The 20,337-nt window shown below is 36.0% G+C and overlaps 1 protein-coding gene across 1 annotated transcript; it reads right to left on the bottom strand.

Annotated features, from left to right (window-relative positions):
- Window positions 1-143: 143 nt before the first annotated feature.
- Window positions 144-19,506, bottom strand: LOC107582231 (sestrin-3-like). The gene is made up of 10 exons (XM_016267990.1): window positions 19,432-19,506; window positions 9,840-9,905; window positions 8,864-9,058; window positions 8,595-8,777; window positions 6,959-7,207; window positions 6,410-6,542; window positions 4,746-4,864; window positions 4,456-4,646; window positions 2,063-2,207; window positions 144-1,928 (listed from the first exon to the last, which is right to left on the bottom strand). The coding sequence occupies exons 1-10, from the start codon at window positions 19,483-19,485 to the stop codon at window positions 1,842-1,844; spliced, it is 1,422 nt and encodes a 473-aa protein (XP_016123476.1). The 5' UTR covers window positions 19,486-19,506; the 3' UTR covers window positions 144-1,841.
- Between the last annotated feature and the right edge of the window lie 831 nt (window positions 19,507-20,337).

Below are 20,337 nucleotides of genomic sequence, written 5' to 3' on the forward strand. Positions count from 1 at the left end.
TATATATATATATATATATATATATAGGCCACTGCTGTTACTGCTTGTCAATTTGCCAAATATGAATTTCGGTTGTATCCACCTTCTGCATACATGTATTTTGTCAAAAAACATAAAAACAAAAGCATAATTCATGAACTGAGTTTGTTTAGAAACTTTATTGAAACATACAGGTCTGTGATGGGCATTTTGGAAATGTATACATTTATAATGAGTGGAGAACATGAAAGCTTCATAGCACCACCTTGATCAGATTAAACACGTAGGAAATGCAACATATGCCTATTAATCAAAGAAGATTTGCCACTGAATCTGCTGCATATGCTTTGAAACACTTGCAACTAAGTTTGAAAGGCACTTTAAAGACAGATTTACCTACTCCGTTGATACATATGGAACAATCTCTGGTGTACATTTGACTAAATGAAATCATAACCTGTGCTTCTAAACATGAATAAGGCACTGTCCATGAGGCTGGACCAGGCAACACTTTGTCTCCTTCTAAAAAGCTTATCTTTTCACCATACATTTAATTTCAGACACAATCTATTTTTAAAGGACACTGATGCTGCACCTTGATTAGAGTTGTGCAAATATGAAGTAATAATTCTTAAAGCGATATAAATAAACCTTTGAGAACTGGTATGATGGACAGTAATGATCACATCAATAGTATCAAAAGTAGTTAGTTTCCAGACGCTCCCTACAGGCAATCGTGCATATATCACATGCTCCTGTTCATGGGTTTCTTTCACAGAAGTGCACCAATTAAAAAAATAAAATAAAAATACACAACAGATGTGCAAATACTTTGTCCTACACAGACAGACATTCAGCTACATGTTAAAGCTCACACGCACGCACACACGCACACAGAAATAAAGTTATGAGATGCAATTAGTAGGGCTATTGCAGGTGGCAGTAACATGTATATTAAAAATGAATGTTGCTATCTAAAGCATAACACTGAGGATCAAAGGAAATAGTAAAGGACTGATAGTACAGTAATAATGCTACAAAAGCTTTAGTTTCCAGGTAAACAACTAAACCAAACCAAGTTGATCTGAAAAGCATAGAAACAAATTGCTAAAAATCTAAACAATACATTCAATGTGAAATGAAAGAAAAAAGGCACAGGGATTAAAAAAAAGAAAGAAAGAAAATACTTTCCATACAGGAGTCTCACATTCTGTTATTGTCATTTATGACGATAATACAAAAGGAAAACAGTGTTCTGTTCCAAAATACAGTACGAGAAAAAAAAAGACAACTTCCTGTTTCAAAATGTGAACTCAGTCCTCCAGTATTTCAGCTTACAGTATAAGTGAGATTTCAGTGAGAAGATATTGCACGTTATCGTGATTTGTCAAGTCATGATTTCATAAATGACGTCGTCTGATTGAACAGGTCAAGTCCAAGGATTTGATTCTGTTTTAATGTTGGGATTTGTCTGACCATTAAGGGTTATATTTTAATCCAGTAAAAGTCATGACTGCCCACCCACAATTCTGGATGACTATTTATTTGAACATGCCATTAGATCCCATTTTGATGTTTGGGATTATACCCAGAATGCTTTGTATTCAGTGTCCTTCATTTAGTTACCAATCTGAACAGTCTAAGAAAATGTGTACATTATTTTGGACACAATTGTAAGAATTCAAAACTATATGCAAAGGTAATTGCTAATGACATGTACCATGATGGAAAAAACAACAACAACTTTTGGTTACATTTAGGTCTAATGATGTCCATATATTGAGGGTGAGGTCTGATTAGTCGAGTCACCTAAAAGATGAAGTCTAATCGGTCCGGTCATATAATTGGTGGAGTCTGGTTGGTCAGGTCATATAATGAGTGATGGCTCTCAAAGCATAGAGCAGCTCGGCCTGCATTCGAGCCTCCATTAGAAGCAAATTCACATGAACCTGGATCAAGGAAAGCGAGAATATCAGTATATTGCTTGGGTTTTCAATGGCTCTTTACCGAATAAAAAATACAATTAATAATAAATTATAAATCTTAAATAAATGTTCAAATTTGCCATGATAATATGACTCACCTTCTCAGAGTGTCTGAACTGGTGCCAGTAGCTCTCGTACATGCGGCGAGTGGTTCTCTCCGGATAACACGTCACTGTTTTAATGTAAACCTTCAGACTGCGCTCCAACAACTGATTCACCTCACCGTAGTCATAGTCGTCGTATCTGCAGACACAGTAAGAATGTTCATCTTACAATATTAGGCAGGGCTGGACTTCAGTACACCTGGTTGTCCTGTGCTAGTACACTAGAGGGCGCTATGGGCGTACATACTGTACACTGTATTACAGTCGCATACTATTATTTTTCTGCAGTGTACAGCATGGAACACCCAGATGACATTTAACAAAATGTGTAGTATACAACAGTGCACAAAACTGTTGTTATTGTTAACTAAAACTATTAAAAAATTGTTTCCGTTCATTGAAACACGGAAAATAAAATTCTACAATATAAGTAAAATAAAATATAAAATGAAATGTTAAGTTAAAAACATAGAATTAGAAATGTATCAGAGTACGTTTAATCTGAAGAATTAAAATGACTCAACCTAAAACTGAAATAAAAAAAACTAAAACTTGATAGAAATATAAACCCCAAAATTACTTAAACTAAAATTAAAATGATGAAAATACAAGATAACTGATGTATGTAAATGATAGTATATAAACTCTATCCCAGTGAAATAACACTGTCTCCCAGAATGCAATGTCCTTGATTAGACCTGTGTGAGGACTGAGCTAGAAGTATTATCCACAATGATTTTTAACACACGTTTTTAAAAATATTATAGACAATATATTCCATTCCAAACACTTTTTTGTTTTTATTTGATTCCTGATGTGAGACTGCTAATTCTTTTTCATTAGCAGAGTTTTATGAGTCTCGTCTGTGTTCACAGACGTACCGTATTCCGTACATACAGTGAACATAGTTGAAGAGAGCCCTGCGCAGCATGCTGGTGTCCACCCCCTCATGACTGGCCATGTTGTAATAGGTAAGATCACATGCCGTTCTGAATTTATCATCCAAAAGGTGACCGATGTCAGAGTACAACCTGTTCACCAGAGAGAAACCATGATCCTCCCATGAGTAGTCCTACAGAGTGAACAAGACAGAATGATCAATCAATCACTCTCAGTGGGGTATAAAAACAATAATGCTGTATATGTGGAAATTTGAGGGTGTTTGTCATACTTGTGCTTTAAAAGTGGGTGGGTTGTCTTCTCCGTGTCGCGCAAAGTCTTGGTACCCAAATGACGGGTCGTCTACAAACCGAGCCACGGGAGAAGGAGGCACCACTTCCTCATCAAACCCTGCATATGAAAATCACAATATTTTAATACAAGTACTTCAGACTAAAGACAGCTAGATCCTTTCTTGTTTTCAAGGAATGGTTCAAATCCGGCACGTCGACTGCTCATGCTTAGTTTGACGTCCTTTATGACAAAAGGCAAATACAGTCATACAGGTTTAGAACGGCATGTGGCTGAGTACACAATGGTAGAATTTTCATTTTGGTAATTTATCCCTTTAATTCATGATTTACCACAAGACCAAAAGTGAAGGAAATTAGGGGGGGAAAGGACAAAATGGAGGAAATAGAGAGAAGAAAAAACAAAAAGAAAGTAAAACAGTCTAGTACTGTTTTAGTGTAAGTATATGTAGAAGTTTCAGCTTTTATTAGCATGTAATATTTTCATTATGAAAGAAAAGATGTCCTATGAACTAGGCCAGGGCGATAAAACGGTATTGATATTTATCGACGGTACACCCTCTTCGATAACGATAGAAAAATTGTTCGATATAGCGCATGCTGAATTGAGTGCTGTGCCTGCCTGTGATGAGGCGATTGTGAATAAAAAAATTTATATTAGTCGAATTTAAAATAAACATTTGCATTTGAATGTAAAAATAGTACAATCGAATGTTAGGAGTGCGTCAGGGAGCGTCATCAGTGGCGCACGAGATGCGGTGATGATGATGTAATTGACGTTTTTGTGTTTTAATGTTTTGTTAGTCTAGCCCACGAGACGCGCAGTTGTGCGTTATTCATTCAAAATATTAGCGAAATATAATAGCTCAATGCATAGAAGAACTTGATTAGGTTATTAAACTAAAATTAAAATGATGAAAATACAAGATAACTGATGTATGTAAATGATAGTATATAAACTCTATCCCAGTGAAATAACACTGTCTCCCAGAATGCAATGTCCTTGATTAGACCTGTGTGAGGACTGAGCTAGAAGTATTATCCACAATGATTTTTAACACACGTTTTTTAAAATATTATAGACAATATTTTCCATTCCAAACACTTTTTTGTTTTTATTTGATTCCTGATGTGAGACTGCTAACTTTTTTTACATTAGCAGAGTTTTATGAGTCTCGTCTGTGTTCACAGACGTACCGTATTCCGTACATACAGTGAACATAGTTGAAGAGAGCCCTGCGCAGCATGCTGGTGTCCACCCCCTCGTGACTGGCCATGTTGTAATAGGTAAGATCACATGCCGTTCTGAATTTATCATCCAAAAGGTGACCGATGTCAGAGTACAACCTGTTCACCAGAGAGAAACCATGATCCTCCCATGAGTAGTCCTACAGAGTGAACAAGACAGAATGATCAATCAATCACTCTCAGTGGGGTATAAAAACAATAATGCTGTATATGTGGAAATTTGAGGGTGTTTGTCATACTTGTGCTTTAAAAGTGGGTGGGTTGTCTTCTCCGTGTCGCGCAAAGTCTTGGTACCCAAATGACGGGTCGTCTACAAACCGAGCCACGGGAGAAGGAGGCACCACTTCCTCATCAAACCCTGCATATGAAAATCACAATATTTTAATACAAGTACTTCAGACTAAAGACAGCTAGATCCTTTCTTGTTTTCAAGGAATGGTTCAAATACGGCACGTCGACTGCTCATGCTTAGTTTGACGTCCTTTATGACAAAAGGCAAATACAGTCATACAGGTTTAGAACGGCATGTGGCTGAGTACACAATGGTAGAATTTTCATTTTGGTAATTTATCCCTTTAATTCATGATTTACCACAAGACCAAAAGTGAAGGAAATTAGGGGGGGAAAGGACAAAATGGAGGAAATAGAGAGAAGAAAAAACAAAAAGAAAGTAAAACAGTCTAGTACTGTTTTAGTGTAAGTATATGTAGAAGTTTCAGCTTTTATTAGCATGTAATATTTTCATTATGAAAGAAAAGATGTCCTATGAACTAGGCCAGGGCGATAAAACGGTATTGATATTTATCGACGGTACACCCTCTTCGATAACGATAGAAAAATTGTTCGATATAGCGCATGCTGAATTGAGTGCTGTGCCTGCCTGTGATGAGGCGATTGTGAATAAATTTTTTTTATATTAAGTCGAATTTAAAATAAACATTTGTATTTGAATGCAAAAATAGTACAATCAAATGTTAGGTGTGCGTCTGGGAGCGTCATCAGTGGAGCGCGAGATGCAGTGATGATGATGCAAGTGACGTTGTTGCATTTGAATGTTTTATAAGTCAAGCCCACGAGACGCGCAGTTGCTGCGTTATTCATTCAAAATATTACAGAAATATTGAAGCTCAATGCGGAGAAGATCTTGAATGGGTTAAAACCGAAACCAAGCCATTCACACGGAACGCATATTCAGCGCATTTTTTAGACGGACAAATTATGACTGCTGCTGTCACGTCTCACACAAGAGATGTATAGAAAGCCATGCAAAGTTAAAACAGTTTAAACTTTTAGAAAACACGTCACGAATTTGTGGAGGTTTATTCCTTTTCACTGCGTCTCTTATGTTTTTAAATGCAATCTGAGTGATGGGCGATTCGGCTCTTTGTATTAAGTAATGCATAAATACATGATGCTGTTTTGTTCATAATTGTTTATGCAATTTACGAAATTATGTTAAGTTAATTTTGATGTAATGCACGTTTTTTTATAGACAGTTATTTCCTTTGCGTTGGAAATTTAATGCACTGCATTATTTTGCTCATTGTGCCCTACTGTGGCCTCGGGAGACAAGCCAAAAGTTTCCTCAAGACCTATTTAATCTGCATATAAAACATTCGAAATTAGATATTTGTAAAATTTTTATTTTGTGTTTGACTGTTAAAACAAAAAAATATTTGTTGTTTGTTTCAATAAATTGGGTTAATTTAAAAATACAGTGGTTAAATTTAAACGTTTTTTCTATTGCTCTTTTTTTTTTAAAAGGTTATAAAAAATGTCAATAATTATCGATACCGAACGATATGAAACATTATATCGTTGATATGTTTTTTTAGCTATATCACCCAGCCCTACTATGAACTGAAAAAGAGCTGTCGGGTAGGAAGTATCTGTGTTGTAATACCTGCAGACACCACTAGAAGACTCTCTTTCTTTTCTTTCTCAAAACGAGTGAACATCTCCTCCTCTGACGCATCATCGTCTTCTCTCTCCTCCAACAATCGCTTCATTCTCTCCATCAGAGCTTTCAGCTCACTCTGAAATACACAAAAATAGAGTTCAAAAATGATATGCTACTTGTATATAACAAAATTGTCCAAACAAATATTGAATCACGCATACATAATTATTGTACATAAAATAATTATAAAATAATGATATAATACATTATTTATACAATATATATGTATATATTCCACATAATTTTTTGAATTAACTAAATGAAGCCTGTATAAGAATTTTTTTATTTTTTGCATTGTAAAAATATTTTTATGGAAATTAAGCATACATAGTTTTTTTTTTACTTTAATACATTAAAATACTGTTTTACAGTAACAAGAATCTGTATGCAGAATATAATTACTTTTTTAACTTGGTAAAATACGATCTGAACATGTTTTCCTGATATAAAAATACAAAAATAACACAAGGACACGTTGTAATGGTTTCCTACCCCAGTGTCAGGGTTACACACGGGGTTCCCGTTGGCTTGGTTGCTGTTTGTTAGGTGGCAGGTGCATAAACCCGCCATGCCTGGAGGGCAAAGGTCATCCGTGACCCCGTTGACCTCTGTGACCTCAGGGTCTGTGTTGACACCGCTACCAAATACAAAACTAGCCAAGGCATGGAAATGAGCCAACAGTACGACAGCATGAACCAGCTCTGCCAGAGACCAGCTGTGTTCTCCTGTCTTCACCAGAGCCTGAGACACAGAGAGTGTAAGATTATTGACATTTGATGTAATTATGATTTCAACAAATATAATGAACAATACAACATTGATCAAGACTCTGTATATCAAGATACTGTATGTGTTCACCTACATAGGGTCATGTAACGCCAGAAGGCTACCATACTATGCTACTATTTCTACTATAAATGTGTAGTATGCACTTTTCCAACATGCATTTCCCAAAACATAGTAGACTACATGGAATGTTGTATCCCACAATGCAAGTGCATTGACTTGATTTCCAAGGTGAGGAATGCACAGGACGTAAAATCTTATTTGACTCAGTGTTTGATTTGACTACGAATTAAGATGTTTTAACACAAAACTGGATTGAAAATGCAAAACTTTTATTTAGAAGATATTGCAGCCTCTGAATTAAACAAGCATGTAGTGACAACAAATGTTATGGACTATAGTTTGAAATGTTTTTTGTTGCATGATGACATAAATGTTGCATAATGCTTGCATAATGCTAAAACAATTCTGTGTATACTAGGGCTGCACGATACTGGAAAAAAATTACATTGCTGTATTCTTTTTTTCTGCAATTTATATAAAAATACAGAAATGTTTTCCAGATGACTTGAATAGCTATATGTGGAAAGAGTTAATCATTCTAGAATGAGTGGGGTGATCTTGCAGTGGAGTGCAAAATTAAAATAGTAATTTTTTTAAAAAGCTGAAAAATTATTTTTAGACCTAAGCGATTGGGAAAAACTTTTTTTTTTTTTTTTTTTTTGGGGTGTTCACACATGGGTTTACCGTTTACAATAACCAACTCAAGTTTAAAAAAAAATAGTTTAAAAAATCCAAAATTGGTGCTGTTTTTGACTAATTCTATAAATTGATTAGAAATAATAATTGTGGTTTTATTGCAATATTGTAATTGTTGTAAAGTAAAAATAAAAAAATCAAGTATTTAATTAAAAAATCATTTTATTTTATAGTACAACTGTAAATTGACAATACTAATATTTACGTCTCGATTAATTTTTCTTAAACGTTAAACCATTAAGCTTTTATTTTGACAGGTTGCTAGCAATAGACGTATGCACTGCTGATTTTAGAGTGAAGCTCAGACTATGTTCTTCTGTATGCGGGCAGCTCGTGATCCGGTGTTTTCAGTGTCTCAAATTGGCTTGACTCACAGTAAATAAACCAAGCCATTCTGAAAAGCTTAAGCACTGTATCATGGGCTGCAAGCATGTGGATGAGCAGTGCCATTAAGGTAACGTTTTTATTTAAATCACAGTCCGCACAATTTTGACAATTGCACTAAGCCATAAACAATTAGATTTTCATATTCCATGCAGCCCTAGTGTATATCGAACAATAAGCAAGAAAGCTAGTGTTTTACCTGTATGTGTTGCTTGGTAATGAGCCAAGGTCTGTGCGCGAGGATCTTGTTAATCTCGTTGAGGTTGCGAAGTCGTTGTGGGCAGAACTCCAGACCTCTCAGCCAATCAGAACAGACACCTATCTGCTCGAACTCTTGCACATGCTGACAGACCAGCGTGGAACACTGATGCCGTGCTGCAGCCTGGAAAAGATGAAAAAAAAAATCACTCATAAAATGATTCCAGTTAAATAAAGTCTCTTTTGAAAGTGTTTTTTGTGAGTTTGTACCATTATAGCGATATAATGCCTGTAGTGAAGTGGTAGTGGGCCGTCCATCCTCAGGAGATAATAGTGGCAGCGGAGAAATGCTTGCAGATAATGTGGGTGAAGCCCCATCACCTGCGTCATGTTGTCCATACGACCACTGAACTCTTCGTCTAAGAACATCACTGTGGAGTCACTCAGAGGCATGGCTCCTATGATCTGGGATGAGAATCAGACATCAGACTGTATGTATTTTCCTGACATAAAAGTACTCTGGCCAGATGATAATACTAATTAAATATGTGGTCTGTCAGATTTTGTCATGTGAGAAGGCACTAACATGTAATGCAATGAATCAGAGCCAAGAACTCTTGAACTCTAGTTCAGGTTCATCTTAATTCAGCAAAGTGAGGGCAGATGCTATAATTCAATTTACAATCTAAATACACTTTCTAAGATCTCCTGGCACGCTTAACTTGGATTCAATGAAAATAATCTCTGAACCAATTGAACTCAAATCAAAAATGAAATGAACACCAGCTGACCCAAGAAAGAACGATTACAGTATCTGAGTTGGGTGCACTTGCATTGAATGAATGTGTGATAAAAGAACAGAAAGAATTTTCCATTACAAAAAGTTTGGAACTTTGACATATATTATGGTATTGAAAGAATTCTATAGTAATACACCGTGGTATTTACATGGCACTGCTAGATACACTCCTGTGACACTGAAGACTGGAGTAATGCTGAAAATTCAGCTTTGTATGACAAGATTAAATTACACTTTAAAATATATTCAAATAGAAACCATTTTTTTATAGTAATAATATTTCATAGTATTATTGTTTTACTGTTTTTTGATCAAATAAATTCAGCATTGGCGAGCATAAGAGACTTCTTTCAAATATATAAAAAAATCTTAACGGACTTTTGAACGGTAGTACATTTCAAAGAATATCATAGTAATACCATGGTAAATGTAGAAATTAAGTATTACCTCATTTTCTGGAATAAATGAGCTTGGTCCTGTTGATATGTGTCTTGACATCTTCATTCCTTTTTCCTGAGGAAAACATAATGATGATGAATATGAAGAAAATATCCTGACAAAACGATCAAATAAAAAATGTGTTTACTGAATTGTGTGTTTTTTTATGTTAAAATAGTTTCTTCAGTCTCAGGTCAATGCAGAGACAAATACAAGTAAGCCATCTGTAGCTTAATTCCGCACAGCAACAGTGGCTCAACCAATGGTTTGAGTTTGGGGGCGGAGCTACTTGTTTATTCAACTAATGGCAGGCAGGTGAAACCTGTTTGAAAGCAGTCATTCTTTCAGAGACACTAATGCCTCAGAAATTGTTTAACAAACATAAAGAGAAGAACATTCAGGAGATATTCCAACAAAAGTATCATAGTGTGTTTAATGTATATATTTTAAAGAGCACAACATTGATTTTCAGGTCGATTTTGCGTCTCCCTGGTTTATTTTGAAAAGTCCCTCCCAGTCTTTGTTGCTCCTGTTACACCGAAAGGTAAGAGTTCCATGAAAACTGTGTTTGTGTTTTATGTGTGTTCGCTACACTGGCTATAATGCCACGGGTGTAAGGGTCACTTCAGTTCAGTGGCCCAAGACCTGGACACACCAAATCTCTTTCCCTGTCATTCTAACCCTCCCTTTCAATTTATCTATCCTTCCTTCCTTCTCTTCAGGATTTGGGTTTGTTCAGGATACCCCACCACCCACCCCAAACCACCACATATACACAAACGGTGTTGTATTTGCGGTCAGAAGTCTTTTGCCTCCACTCTGCAGCCTTGTTGGAAACCTCTGCTGTTTATATAACACTAACCTACACTGTAAAAAAAAATCGGTGACATTTACGGTAAAATACCGGCAGCTGTGGTTGCCAGAACTTCACCGTAAAAAATATGGTAGCGACATTTTAGGTTTTACAGACTTAACTTAAATTCACAATAAAATACCGTATTTTTTTTATTTCATTAACTGATGTAATGTTAATAAACCAACATAATGAAGTACTAATATCTATTTTGAACCATTGTAATGCACTGATACCCACCAAAAACTGGTGGTGATGAGAAAGTCACATGATGAACCAAAGCTCATCACAAACAGCTTTTCTACGAGCTGAGGAGGGCAGTACTTATATATAGAAGGTGCACAGTGTCATTCACACAAACACTAAACCCCATCATGGTGACACACATGATACTGAAATAATGCAATAAACATTCATTTAACAACATTAGATGTAAGACTAAACCCTAATGTGCACAACTGATAAGAAAAACTAAGAAGAAACGTTAGTTCAACAACAACAAAAAAACTTCAAATATGAAGTTTCATGCAGGGAATTCTGGGAGTGTCAATTTACGGTCTGTCACTTCCAAAAACCGTATTTTTAACAGTATTTTACTGTAAAATTACATTAAATGTAATAACATTTATTCACCGAATATAGTATGCAAACTTACAGTTAACCAGTTAACAGGTTTTTACTGTAGCATTTTTACAGTATTTTACTGTTAAAATCACAATCATTTTTTACAGTGTAGAACTAATAAGGGTCTGCACAACCAGACATATATTTTAGTGGTAAATCCGATGCACAAGGTCCTAAACATGTGATTTATTATTTTATTTTGTTTTTCCAAGGATGCAAAAATTGTGGGAGGAAAGATTGAGCAACACAAAGACAAGGAGAGTTTTGTTTTAGGCTTGTTGGTTTCTTACATTCACTGCTCTACTGAAAGAGAACAAGACTCTACCTATTAAATAAAGAAAGTAAATAGACTGCACAAACAAAGAGGACAAGCAGCAAACAGAGGGAGGTCAGAAGAGAAAAAAAAACAGAAAAGGCTTTTGAAAGAGAAGCCTCCAGCGTTAACCAACTCCACTGAAACCCATTCACAGTGTGTGTACAGCTGTGTTGTTACTGCTAACGAAAACTAATTAATGAAAAATAGAAGCTGAAATAAATTGTAAATATTAGACAACTTATACTTTAAAGTCAAGGATAAACACTGAAGACTACATTACTTCAGTCTTCAGTGTCACACGATCATTCAGAAATCAGTCTAATATGCTGATTTGCTGCTCAGGAAATATTTATTATCAATGTTAAAAACAGTTGTTGCTTAATATTTTTGTAGAAACTGTGATATATTTTTTTTCTGCATTCTGAGATGAATAGTTCAAAAGAACAATTTATTGGAATAGAAATCTTTTGTAACCTTATATAGCATTTTGAACAATTTAATGGATCCTTGCAGAATAAAATTAATTTCTTTAAAAAAAAAAAAATCTTACTGACCTCGATTTGTGATTGGTAGTGTATGTTTTTACAAGGCATACCCGTTATAAAAGTCTTCAACTTCACAAGAAGCATTTCCCTCATGTGTTACATAATAATCAAAGTCAAACAAAACACGAGAGAGAAGAGATATGGATAAGACAGAGGGAGAATCACAGGATAAGTGAGACTAATTTAATCAGTTTAGTTTGTTCTCTATGCTTAACGTGTGTAAAGTCTGTGTGTATTTGCAATGAGGCTGCAATGATTTGCCGTCCAGATCTGTTTGACACACACAGAAACATTGATACTGCACTGTTACCACTGTGACCTGCACCTTGAAAATGCATCACCACTCCCGGCCAATCAAAACGTGGCATACTATCAGCACTGATAATGCTTAAGACTGTCATTCTGCAGCACTGTTGTCATGACAGCAGCATGAATGTCCATGGATAGAAGCAGCGTTTTCTTCAATCAGTCTGGGACAGTGTCCAGATTTAAACTTTTTTTAAAAAGAATGAATAGAAATGACAAAAAACTTGAGAAAATTAAATCTATGAATATGAATAAATGTTAATCTATGCGCATGAATAAAATACTGAAATGTCTACACTAGGGCTGCCCAAACTCTGTCCTGGAGGTCCGGTGTCCTGCAGAGTTTGGCTCCAACTTGCCTCAACACACCTGCCTTCAAGTTTCTAGTATGCCTAGTAAGAGCTTGATTAGCTGGATCAGATGTGTTTGATTAGGGTTGGAGCTAAACTCTTCAGGACACCGGCCCTCCAGGACCGAGTTTAGACACCCCTGATGTACTCTACACTGTAAAAAAAAAAAAAAAAATCTAATTTTTAATTAAAACAAATATAATTGGAGTATGTTTTACAAGAAAATACTATTTCAGTCTTTCTACTTCAAATTTACATGTTTAATTCAATGTGTTACTGGCCGTTTCTTGCAATTCCAAGTTTATATTTCACAAATGTGACGACTTTTCTCATAATTGTGAGACAAATACTTGCAGTTATACACCCCAATTCTGGGGGAGGGGGGATTTCTTCAGAATTGCGAGATATAAAAGTGCAATTCTGAGAAACATTTTTCCTCAAAATTGGACTTTATAACTCGCAATTGCAAGTCAATATCTTACAATTCTGAAAAATTCTTTATTTCTCGGAACTGCACATTTATATCTGGCAATTCTGAGAAGAAAAAAAAGTCAGAAATGCGAGATGTAAACTCGTAATTGCGAGAGAGACAGAATTGTGAGATAAAAAGTCACATTGCCTTTTGTACCTTTTATTCAGTGGCATAGATGAACAGAAATACAAAAATAATTTTTTGTTGATAATAGTAAGAATTTTATTAATTAAAAAACTTGAGGCCTTACAAAATTTGACCATAGTAACCAGTTTCCCACTAAAATACTATAATTATACTTTTTACTGTCTCTTTCATATTATATATATTTTGAGGAAAAACTGTTCTAACAATAATTTTATTAACTATAGTATTTTGTCAGAAAAACAAAATTTTTTATATGGCATTTCCATGCTACTTTTCCAATTACATGGAGTATTGCCACTTTTACCATGTAAATAGTACAATAAGCACAGTACTATAACTATGGTTTCATGGTTTTAACTACTTGTTTCATGCATAAATAAAACCTACTACAGCAAATCTAGAGTTACCACCCAAATATTGTTCATTTGTGTTTATCACTGTTAATTTTTATATGGGTGGTTTTTATGCTTGTACTGTATGTACAGGTCATTTCATAAAAATCAAGGTTGTGGTTTTAAGCCTCGACCAGCCACTCCTTGATCTTCTTAAGTCTGTTCTCAATGCTCAAATCGACGCTGGATTACAGCGGAGGTGTCTGAACAGTTCTCTCGCCTTTAGACATGTCTGGCTTTATGTATTACAGGATTCTATTGTTCCAGCATTCTGCTTTTGCCCAGTCAAGCTTTTGATTCAAAATAGCTGTCCAGAATCCTATATGCTTCCTTCCCCTCCAGGACCTGGCGCTCTGCCTTCAGCCAAAGAGACGAGAAGTGTAAGTGCGTTTTAAAGAGACGAAGAGGGTAAAAATGTGGGTCTGTCTGGGACTGGTCGTGTCTTATGTTCTGGGGGAAAGTGCAGAAATATTTTTCTCCATGACAGCAAAGGTGGGTGTAGAACAAAATCACACACATATACAGTAATTACATAAGTCCACTTTTGTGCTCCGTTTAAACAAATGAGTGTTTCTTCAGGCCTACTCTCTTACTGAGTTTGTAGAAAGAGAGAGAAAGAGACCGAGACATGAATAAAATATGGAAGAGGAAGGGTAAGAGAGAGAGAAAGAGAGCGAGAGATGATATAACGATATAAATGTTAACAAATATTTAGTGTCTCGGTGAGGATTAGGATTAGGTTTGATCTTCAGTGAAGTTTTTTTTTTAATGGGATGTAATGAGAGAACGAAGGGTTATTATGGAGCGGTTTACTGGGGATTACTCACGAGTTCTTCAAGAATATGGTTAAATTAAAGTGCCCCTATGATGGATTTTTGAAAATGGCCTTTCATGCAGTGTGTAACACAGCTCTAGGTGAATAAAAAAAAAACTGCAAAGTTTTAAATCTGAAAGTGCACCGTGTATAAAGTTATTGTCTCTCAAAAGAAAGAGTCGACTCTGAATCACTGAAATGAGTCATTTTTAAAACGAATCCCAAGCCGTTTTGACGTCAACATGAAACATTAGCATATTGCCTGCTCACTTGTTGGTCTGTTCGCGTTGGTCTAAATGCTAATTCATTCTTTGCCACTAGTTGCCGCTTTTGGAGCAGTAGAATAGCGGTTTCCCCGGTAACGCTGTACACAAAGCAGCACTGCGCTCACAAACGCTGCTTTATCAGGCATTACAGGTGAGATTAAATGAAAATGAGACCAATCGGACCAATCACCGCAGTTTAGCGTCATGCAAAGGAGGGGTTTGGAAAAATGAATCGTTAAACGAATCATTTGGGAGTCGTTGAGCAAATAAGGTAAAAATAAATTTATATTATAAGACAATGAAAGTGTTTTTTGACTTTGCATGCATGTCAGCCTGTTGTTGGAGACTCCCAAAATCAAAATATGAACCTTTCATAACCCATAATAGAGGCACTTTAAATTCAGCGTGATGTGTAATTTATAGTGTCTTAATATTCATATTTTCACAGCAGAGCACTCAAAATGTGTTTTACAATAAACCAATTAAACCATTTAAATAATGGAAATGAAGCTGAAATAAAATATACATTTAAATATAAATTGTATATGAAAAACTTAAATTAAAGTAAAAAAAAAAAAACTTTTTAAAAAATGTACACATTTGAAATGTTGCCTTAGCAACAAACTGAAATAAAATAAGTTGAAGTTGAAGTGCTAAAAATTTGTAATTTGCTAAAAAAAACTGAAATAAATACTGTATAAATAATATAAATTAGAAACATAAGAAAACTAATAAAAATGACAAGAGCACATAAAATTACTAAAGTGTAATTCAAACTCAAATGTAAATATAAAAATAGGCTAATATAAATAAATACTAGAATAATATTTAAATAATACTAAAATAAATAACTCTGTCCTGAATACACTGCACGTATCAGTCATGGCTGTAGCACAAATGGTGTGGGTGGGTTACATTTTAAAGATTATTATAATTTTTTTTTTTTTTTCAAAACAATCACAAAACTTCTAACCAAAAGCACAAAGGTTAAATTCAACCTCAATTTAAGATCAAATAAATTTCATTATTGTGCAATTATTGTACGCCAACAGATTGTGCATGAAATCAACTGAATAAATCAAAAATATAGTAAATAAAAACAAATATGCACTTTTAGGACATTAAAAATAATTTTTTTCGGGGGGGAGGGGGGTTCTTACACAATAGCATGTTTCTCTCATGAGGGTCCTCCCCCTGGTGATCACTGGATTGCGTCAGAGTCTGTGGCCCTTGAATGATGCCATTAAGCTCATAAAAGATTATGCAACACTGGCAGAATGCACAGGTTTTAGTTTTGCTTGATCAGACGGCTGGTGGCACCGTGACAAATGTGCCCAGCCGCCACTTGCGTCCTCACTCAATTAGTGGTTTGGAGTATTTGTAGTTCTCATGTCTACCCACAGATCTCAGCTCAAACACGACTACAGAACGTACAGGCACTGTTGCTGTCCCCGACGGGTCACTATGTGGTAACGGGGCAGTGCGATTCATTGGTCAATTATGTCACACCAGCGCACACGGCAGCTGGAGGAACAGGAAGTGTGTCAGCTGCTGAATCAGCAAAACTCAGCAGCACAATTTATATGGGGCTTCTATCTGTCTCTCTTTCAAGCAAGAAACCATTGAAAGACAAAACTGGTTGCGTCGATGCAAGTCACAGTTTTGTTGCTGTTCAATTCCACAGTAAAGCCATTGTTGCTTTTTCACTGAAGCGTGTGATGGCAAACAGGAATAAAGACAGGTAAATATGAACCAACACAGGTGGTATGGGATCGGGTTATAAGAGAGATCATTTTTGCTCTATGTGAGTCTTGAGTTGCTTATAAGATTAAGTTTTTAAGATTTTTATGTCAAAATACATTCTCTTACCCCAGTTTATTCTTTATTGACCATAAGTATGCCATTCATGGGTTTATATCCCAGAAAAGTGTAAATATTGAGCCTCCCAGGCACCATCAAAATATTTAAAAGCGATTAAAAGCTCAGTTCCGTCAATCTATCCAGCTTAACCAATAGCAAGAGTTTGGGGGCATGGCTACTGTAGCAGGCTGAGCCAGATGGTGTTTAGCCGAGGTGGGAACATGGCGGATGTTACATGGGAAATTAAATTCAGATTTGGTTACAGAAGTGCAAGCCAAATTTCGAAAATGTGCCAAAACATGCTTTTACAAGATGGTGGATTTGACGGGATGTCTGGAGCTGCATCTCTCATATGACGCACTATGCACTAGGTACTTATACAACTCAACCATGTAGTGTATGAACAATATAAGGTTACTTATTTTGTAGTCTTGCGTAGCCAAACCTTCAGACTGACGGCTGAAGGTCTGGAATTCATGGTAGCTTTCATTGGCCAAGGCCCGCCCATGAGGACGTTTGACCGACATGTCAAACAACCAATCACAGTTCATTTCGATTCAGTGTCACGCTTCGTGGGCGTGGAATTGTCGCCATAATAACAGACCGGTGTGTAAAACTCTCGGACGTAGTTTAAAGATTCTATGTCGCGAATTTGAAATATTTCACATACTTTTGAGAATCCAGCGTTTAGTTGATCCTGATAAGCGCTCATCGTCACAGCTGTAAACATGACGGATTTCTTCTTTCGTGAGGGGGTTTGGCACCACGGCATCTTTTGTTTCCAGGCGGAATGTTAAAGAACGCGACACACACGTCTCCCGGAAATCCTGTATAATTCAACCAATCCGATGACGACTTCGAAACTCCTGAAGTGTTTCCACTTTTGTGTGCCGTATGCATCAGACGTTCAGCCAACGGTCAGTGGCCGTGATGTCTGAGGCTGAGACTACTTATTTTGTCATTCATAATCTGAGTCTGATAGCCTCTCCTCCACTACATAATTAAAGCTGCAACAGTTGGGTGCATGAAGTATCCAACATTCCACACTTTGTTTTTTTTGGTTATTTAAGTGCACTTTTTCTTTTTGGAATTTTCAGTGTGAACACTCTACTCGCACTACTTATACTACAAAACGGCATTGACTAGTGCATAAGTACGTAACAGGGACACACCTTGGGTTTCAATCGAGACGCCGAACAGAGTTTCTTCTCGGCAGGAAATGGTGCATTCCATTAGTACATGGAATTAAGAAATTCTGAGTTCCCAGTCAGAGTTCTGATTCTGAAACTTCGAGGCAAGTTTAATTTTTAGGTGAAATATTCCTTTAATGTACCAATGCAGTGGTGTAAAGAACTAGAGCATAAATGTTCTTTGTGTTCTAATTGGTTATAATTTGACTCTAATTATGAATAGCATTATTTTTCTGCAGGTCAAGGCAGGGCAAAGAAGGGTTTCAACTGAATGATCCCAACCATGGAGAGCAACAGGTGAGAAGACATGCTGATGGGTTATGACAACAACCAGTGAAACGGGTAATAAAGAACCCTGTCGGCATGACAAACTGACCACAAATCCCCCAAACCATTCTCATATAACAGGTGTTATCCAAACACACACATATTGTGTCAGGCACTCAAAATACAGGTTTGCATACAGCCACAGGATAACTCGCAGTATCTGCTCCCGGCTGCTGTTATAGACATGAAGATCAAACAAAGAGCTTGCAAGCCTTCAGCCAACAGTTCAATCTGATAAATGCCAGCTCGTGTTTCAGTATTAAAGTCCAGTTTTATTTACAACAACTTTTGGCAGGGTGTATGTGAGAGGAAGATGTGCAGAGCAGAAGTAGGTCACATGTGTTCAACATGATTAATGACAGCTAAAAATATCATCTTCCAGCCAAAGAAAAGAGAGAGGGATGATAGCAGGATTTCAGATGAGATGAGTAGGTCACTAAGTTAGCCTCTGATACAATCAAAGTATGATGAAATGCTTACCATTTAAACCTTATGTCACAAAAATCAATAGATAGATAGATAGATAGACATAACTTTCTATTAGTCATTACAAGAGGTTAGCATATATACTATCTCTCTCTATATATATATATCTATATACATACACACACAACTTTCCATTACTCATTACAAAAGAGGCTATCAAAATGTTTTGAAATGCTTACCATTTAAACTATGATTAACTGTGTGTGTGTGTGTGTGTGTATAGATAGACATAACTTTCAATTACTCATCACAAAAGAGGTTATCATATGATACATAACGTTACACATAACTTTTTGCAAATATATATCATTTATATAATTTTTGCAAATACACTCATTGGAAAATATAGGTAAAGCATACATAAGACTATATGTGTGGTCACGGTTGTATTTAACTATTCATCCAATTATCTATCAGTTAAAAACATACATAGTTTGAAGAAATAAAGTAATATAGGTGACTAAGTAAACCTCTCTGGGTCGCCAGAGATACAGAAATGTCTGATAGTAATGCACAAACCATACATTACACTACAAACCAAATGCACCACGATCAGGATCAAATGCATGTTTAAGGAACACGTGTGACTGAAATTATATATATATATATAAGAATAAAAGTTTGATGCATAAACACACAAAGAATAACGTTACCTTTTCTCTGATTATGTTCCGGCAGTGGTTGCAGATGTCGGTGGTTCCGTTCATTCTGGCAAGCTTAAACCAGGCGAAGAGCTGAATCCCGGTGTACTGGTCTGGGCATGTCCGCTGCAAGCCCCTTTAAGGACGATCAAGACCTGAAAGAGTACTGGTGGAGACTCCTCCGTATCCCTTCGCAGTGCGCAGAGCTCTTCAACATGAGCGTGTGCTACACGCCCCCTCAGCTGTTCTCTTTCTATCCGACTCCCGAGTGAATCACTCTTGTGAACCGATTCGTAACGCGCTTGTGAATCACTCAACTGATGACTTCGTTTGGGTAAACCTGTGAGATTGAAAAAAAAAATATATATATATATATATATATATATATATATATATCGAGAATAAGTAATATTAACATTGCCAATCATTAATAATATTACTTTAATCTATTATGAACAAAAAATATATTTCTCCGCTAGTTGCGAAATACAAGCCTATTCTCTAAAACATTAGTAACAAACCAATAGTAGCCTACTGTCATTATTTATCACATTATTGTAGATATAAACATCACAAATTCATTATGTTTTGTTTAAAATGTTTCAAGATTTGAGAGATGACTCAAACGAATCGGTTCATTGAACCACCCGTAAGAACCAACTCGCTAAAAAAGAATCGGACGTCGCAATGCTATTCTCTTCACGAGCCACTGCCCCCTCTTGTTCAGACATGTTTCTCTCACTTTAAGTGTGCTGCATATCAAAAATTTTAAGACTATCTGTGAAGGGCCTTGTATATTTTTTTCATGTACAGAGTTAAATTATTCAATTATTTTGTATGCAATCAGGGACTGGATGTTTTATGACTTAACAGCTCCCAATGAAATGTCTGTGCTGAGGTCAATGGCTCATATAACCT

Source organism: Sinocyclocheilus grahami, unplaced genomic scaffold, assembly GCF_001515645.1.
Source record: "Sinocyclocheilus grahami isolate Dianchi unplaced genomic scaffold, SAMN03320097.WGS_v1.1 scaffold42.1, whole genome shotgun sequence".
In the NCBI taxonomy this organism is placed as follows: domain Eukaryota; kingdom Metazoa; phylum Chordata; class Actinopteri; order Cypriniformes; family Cyprinidae; genus Sinocyclocheilus; species Sinocyclocheilus grahami.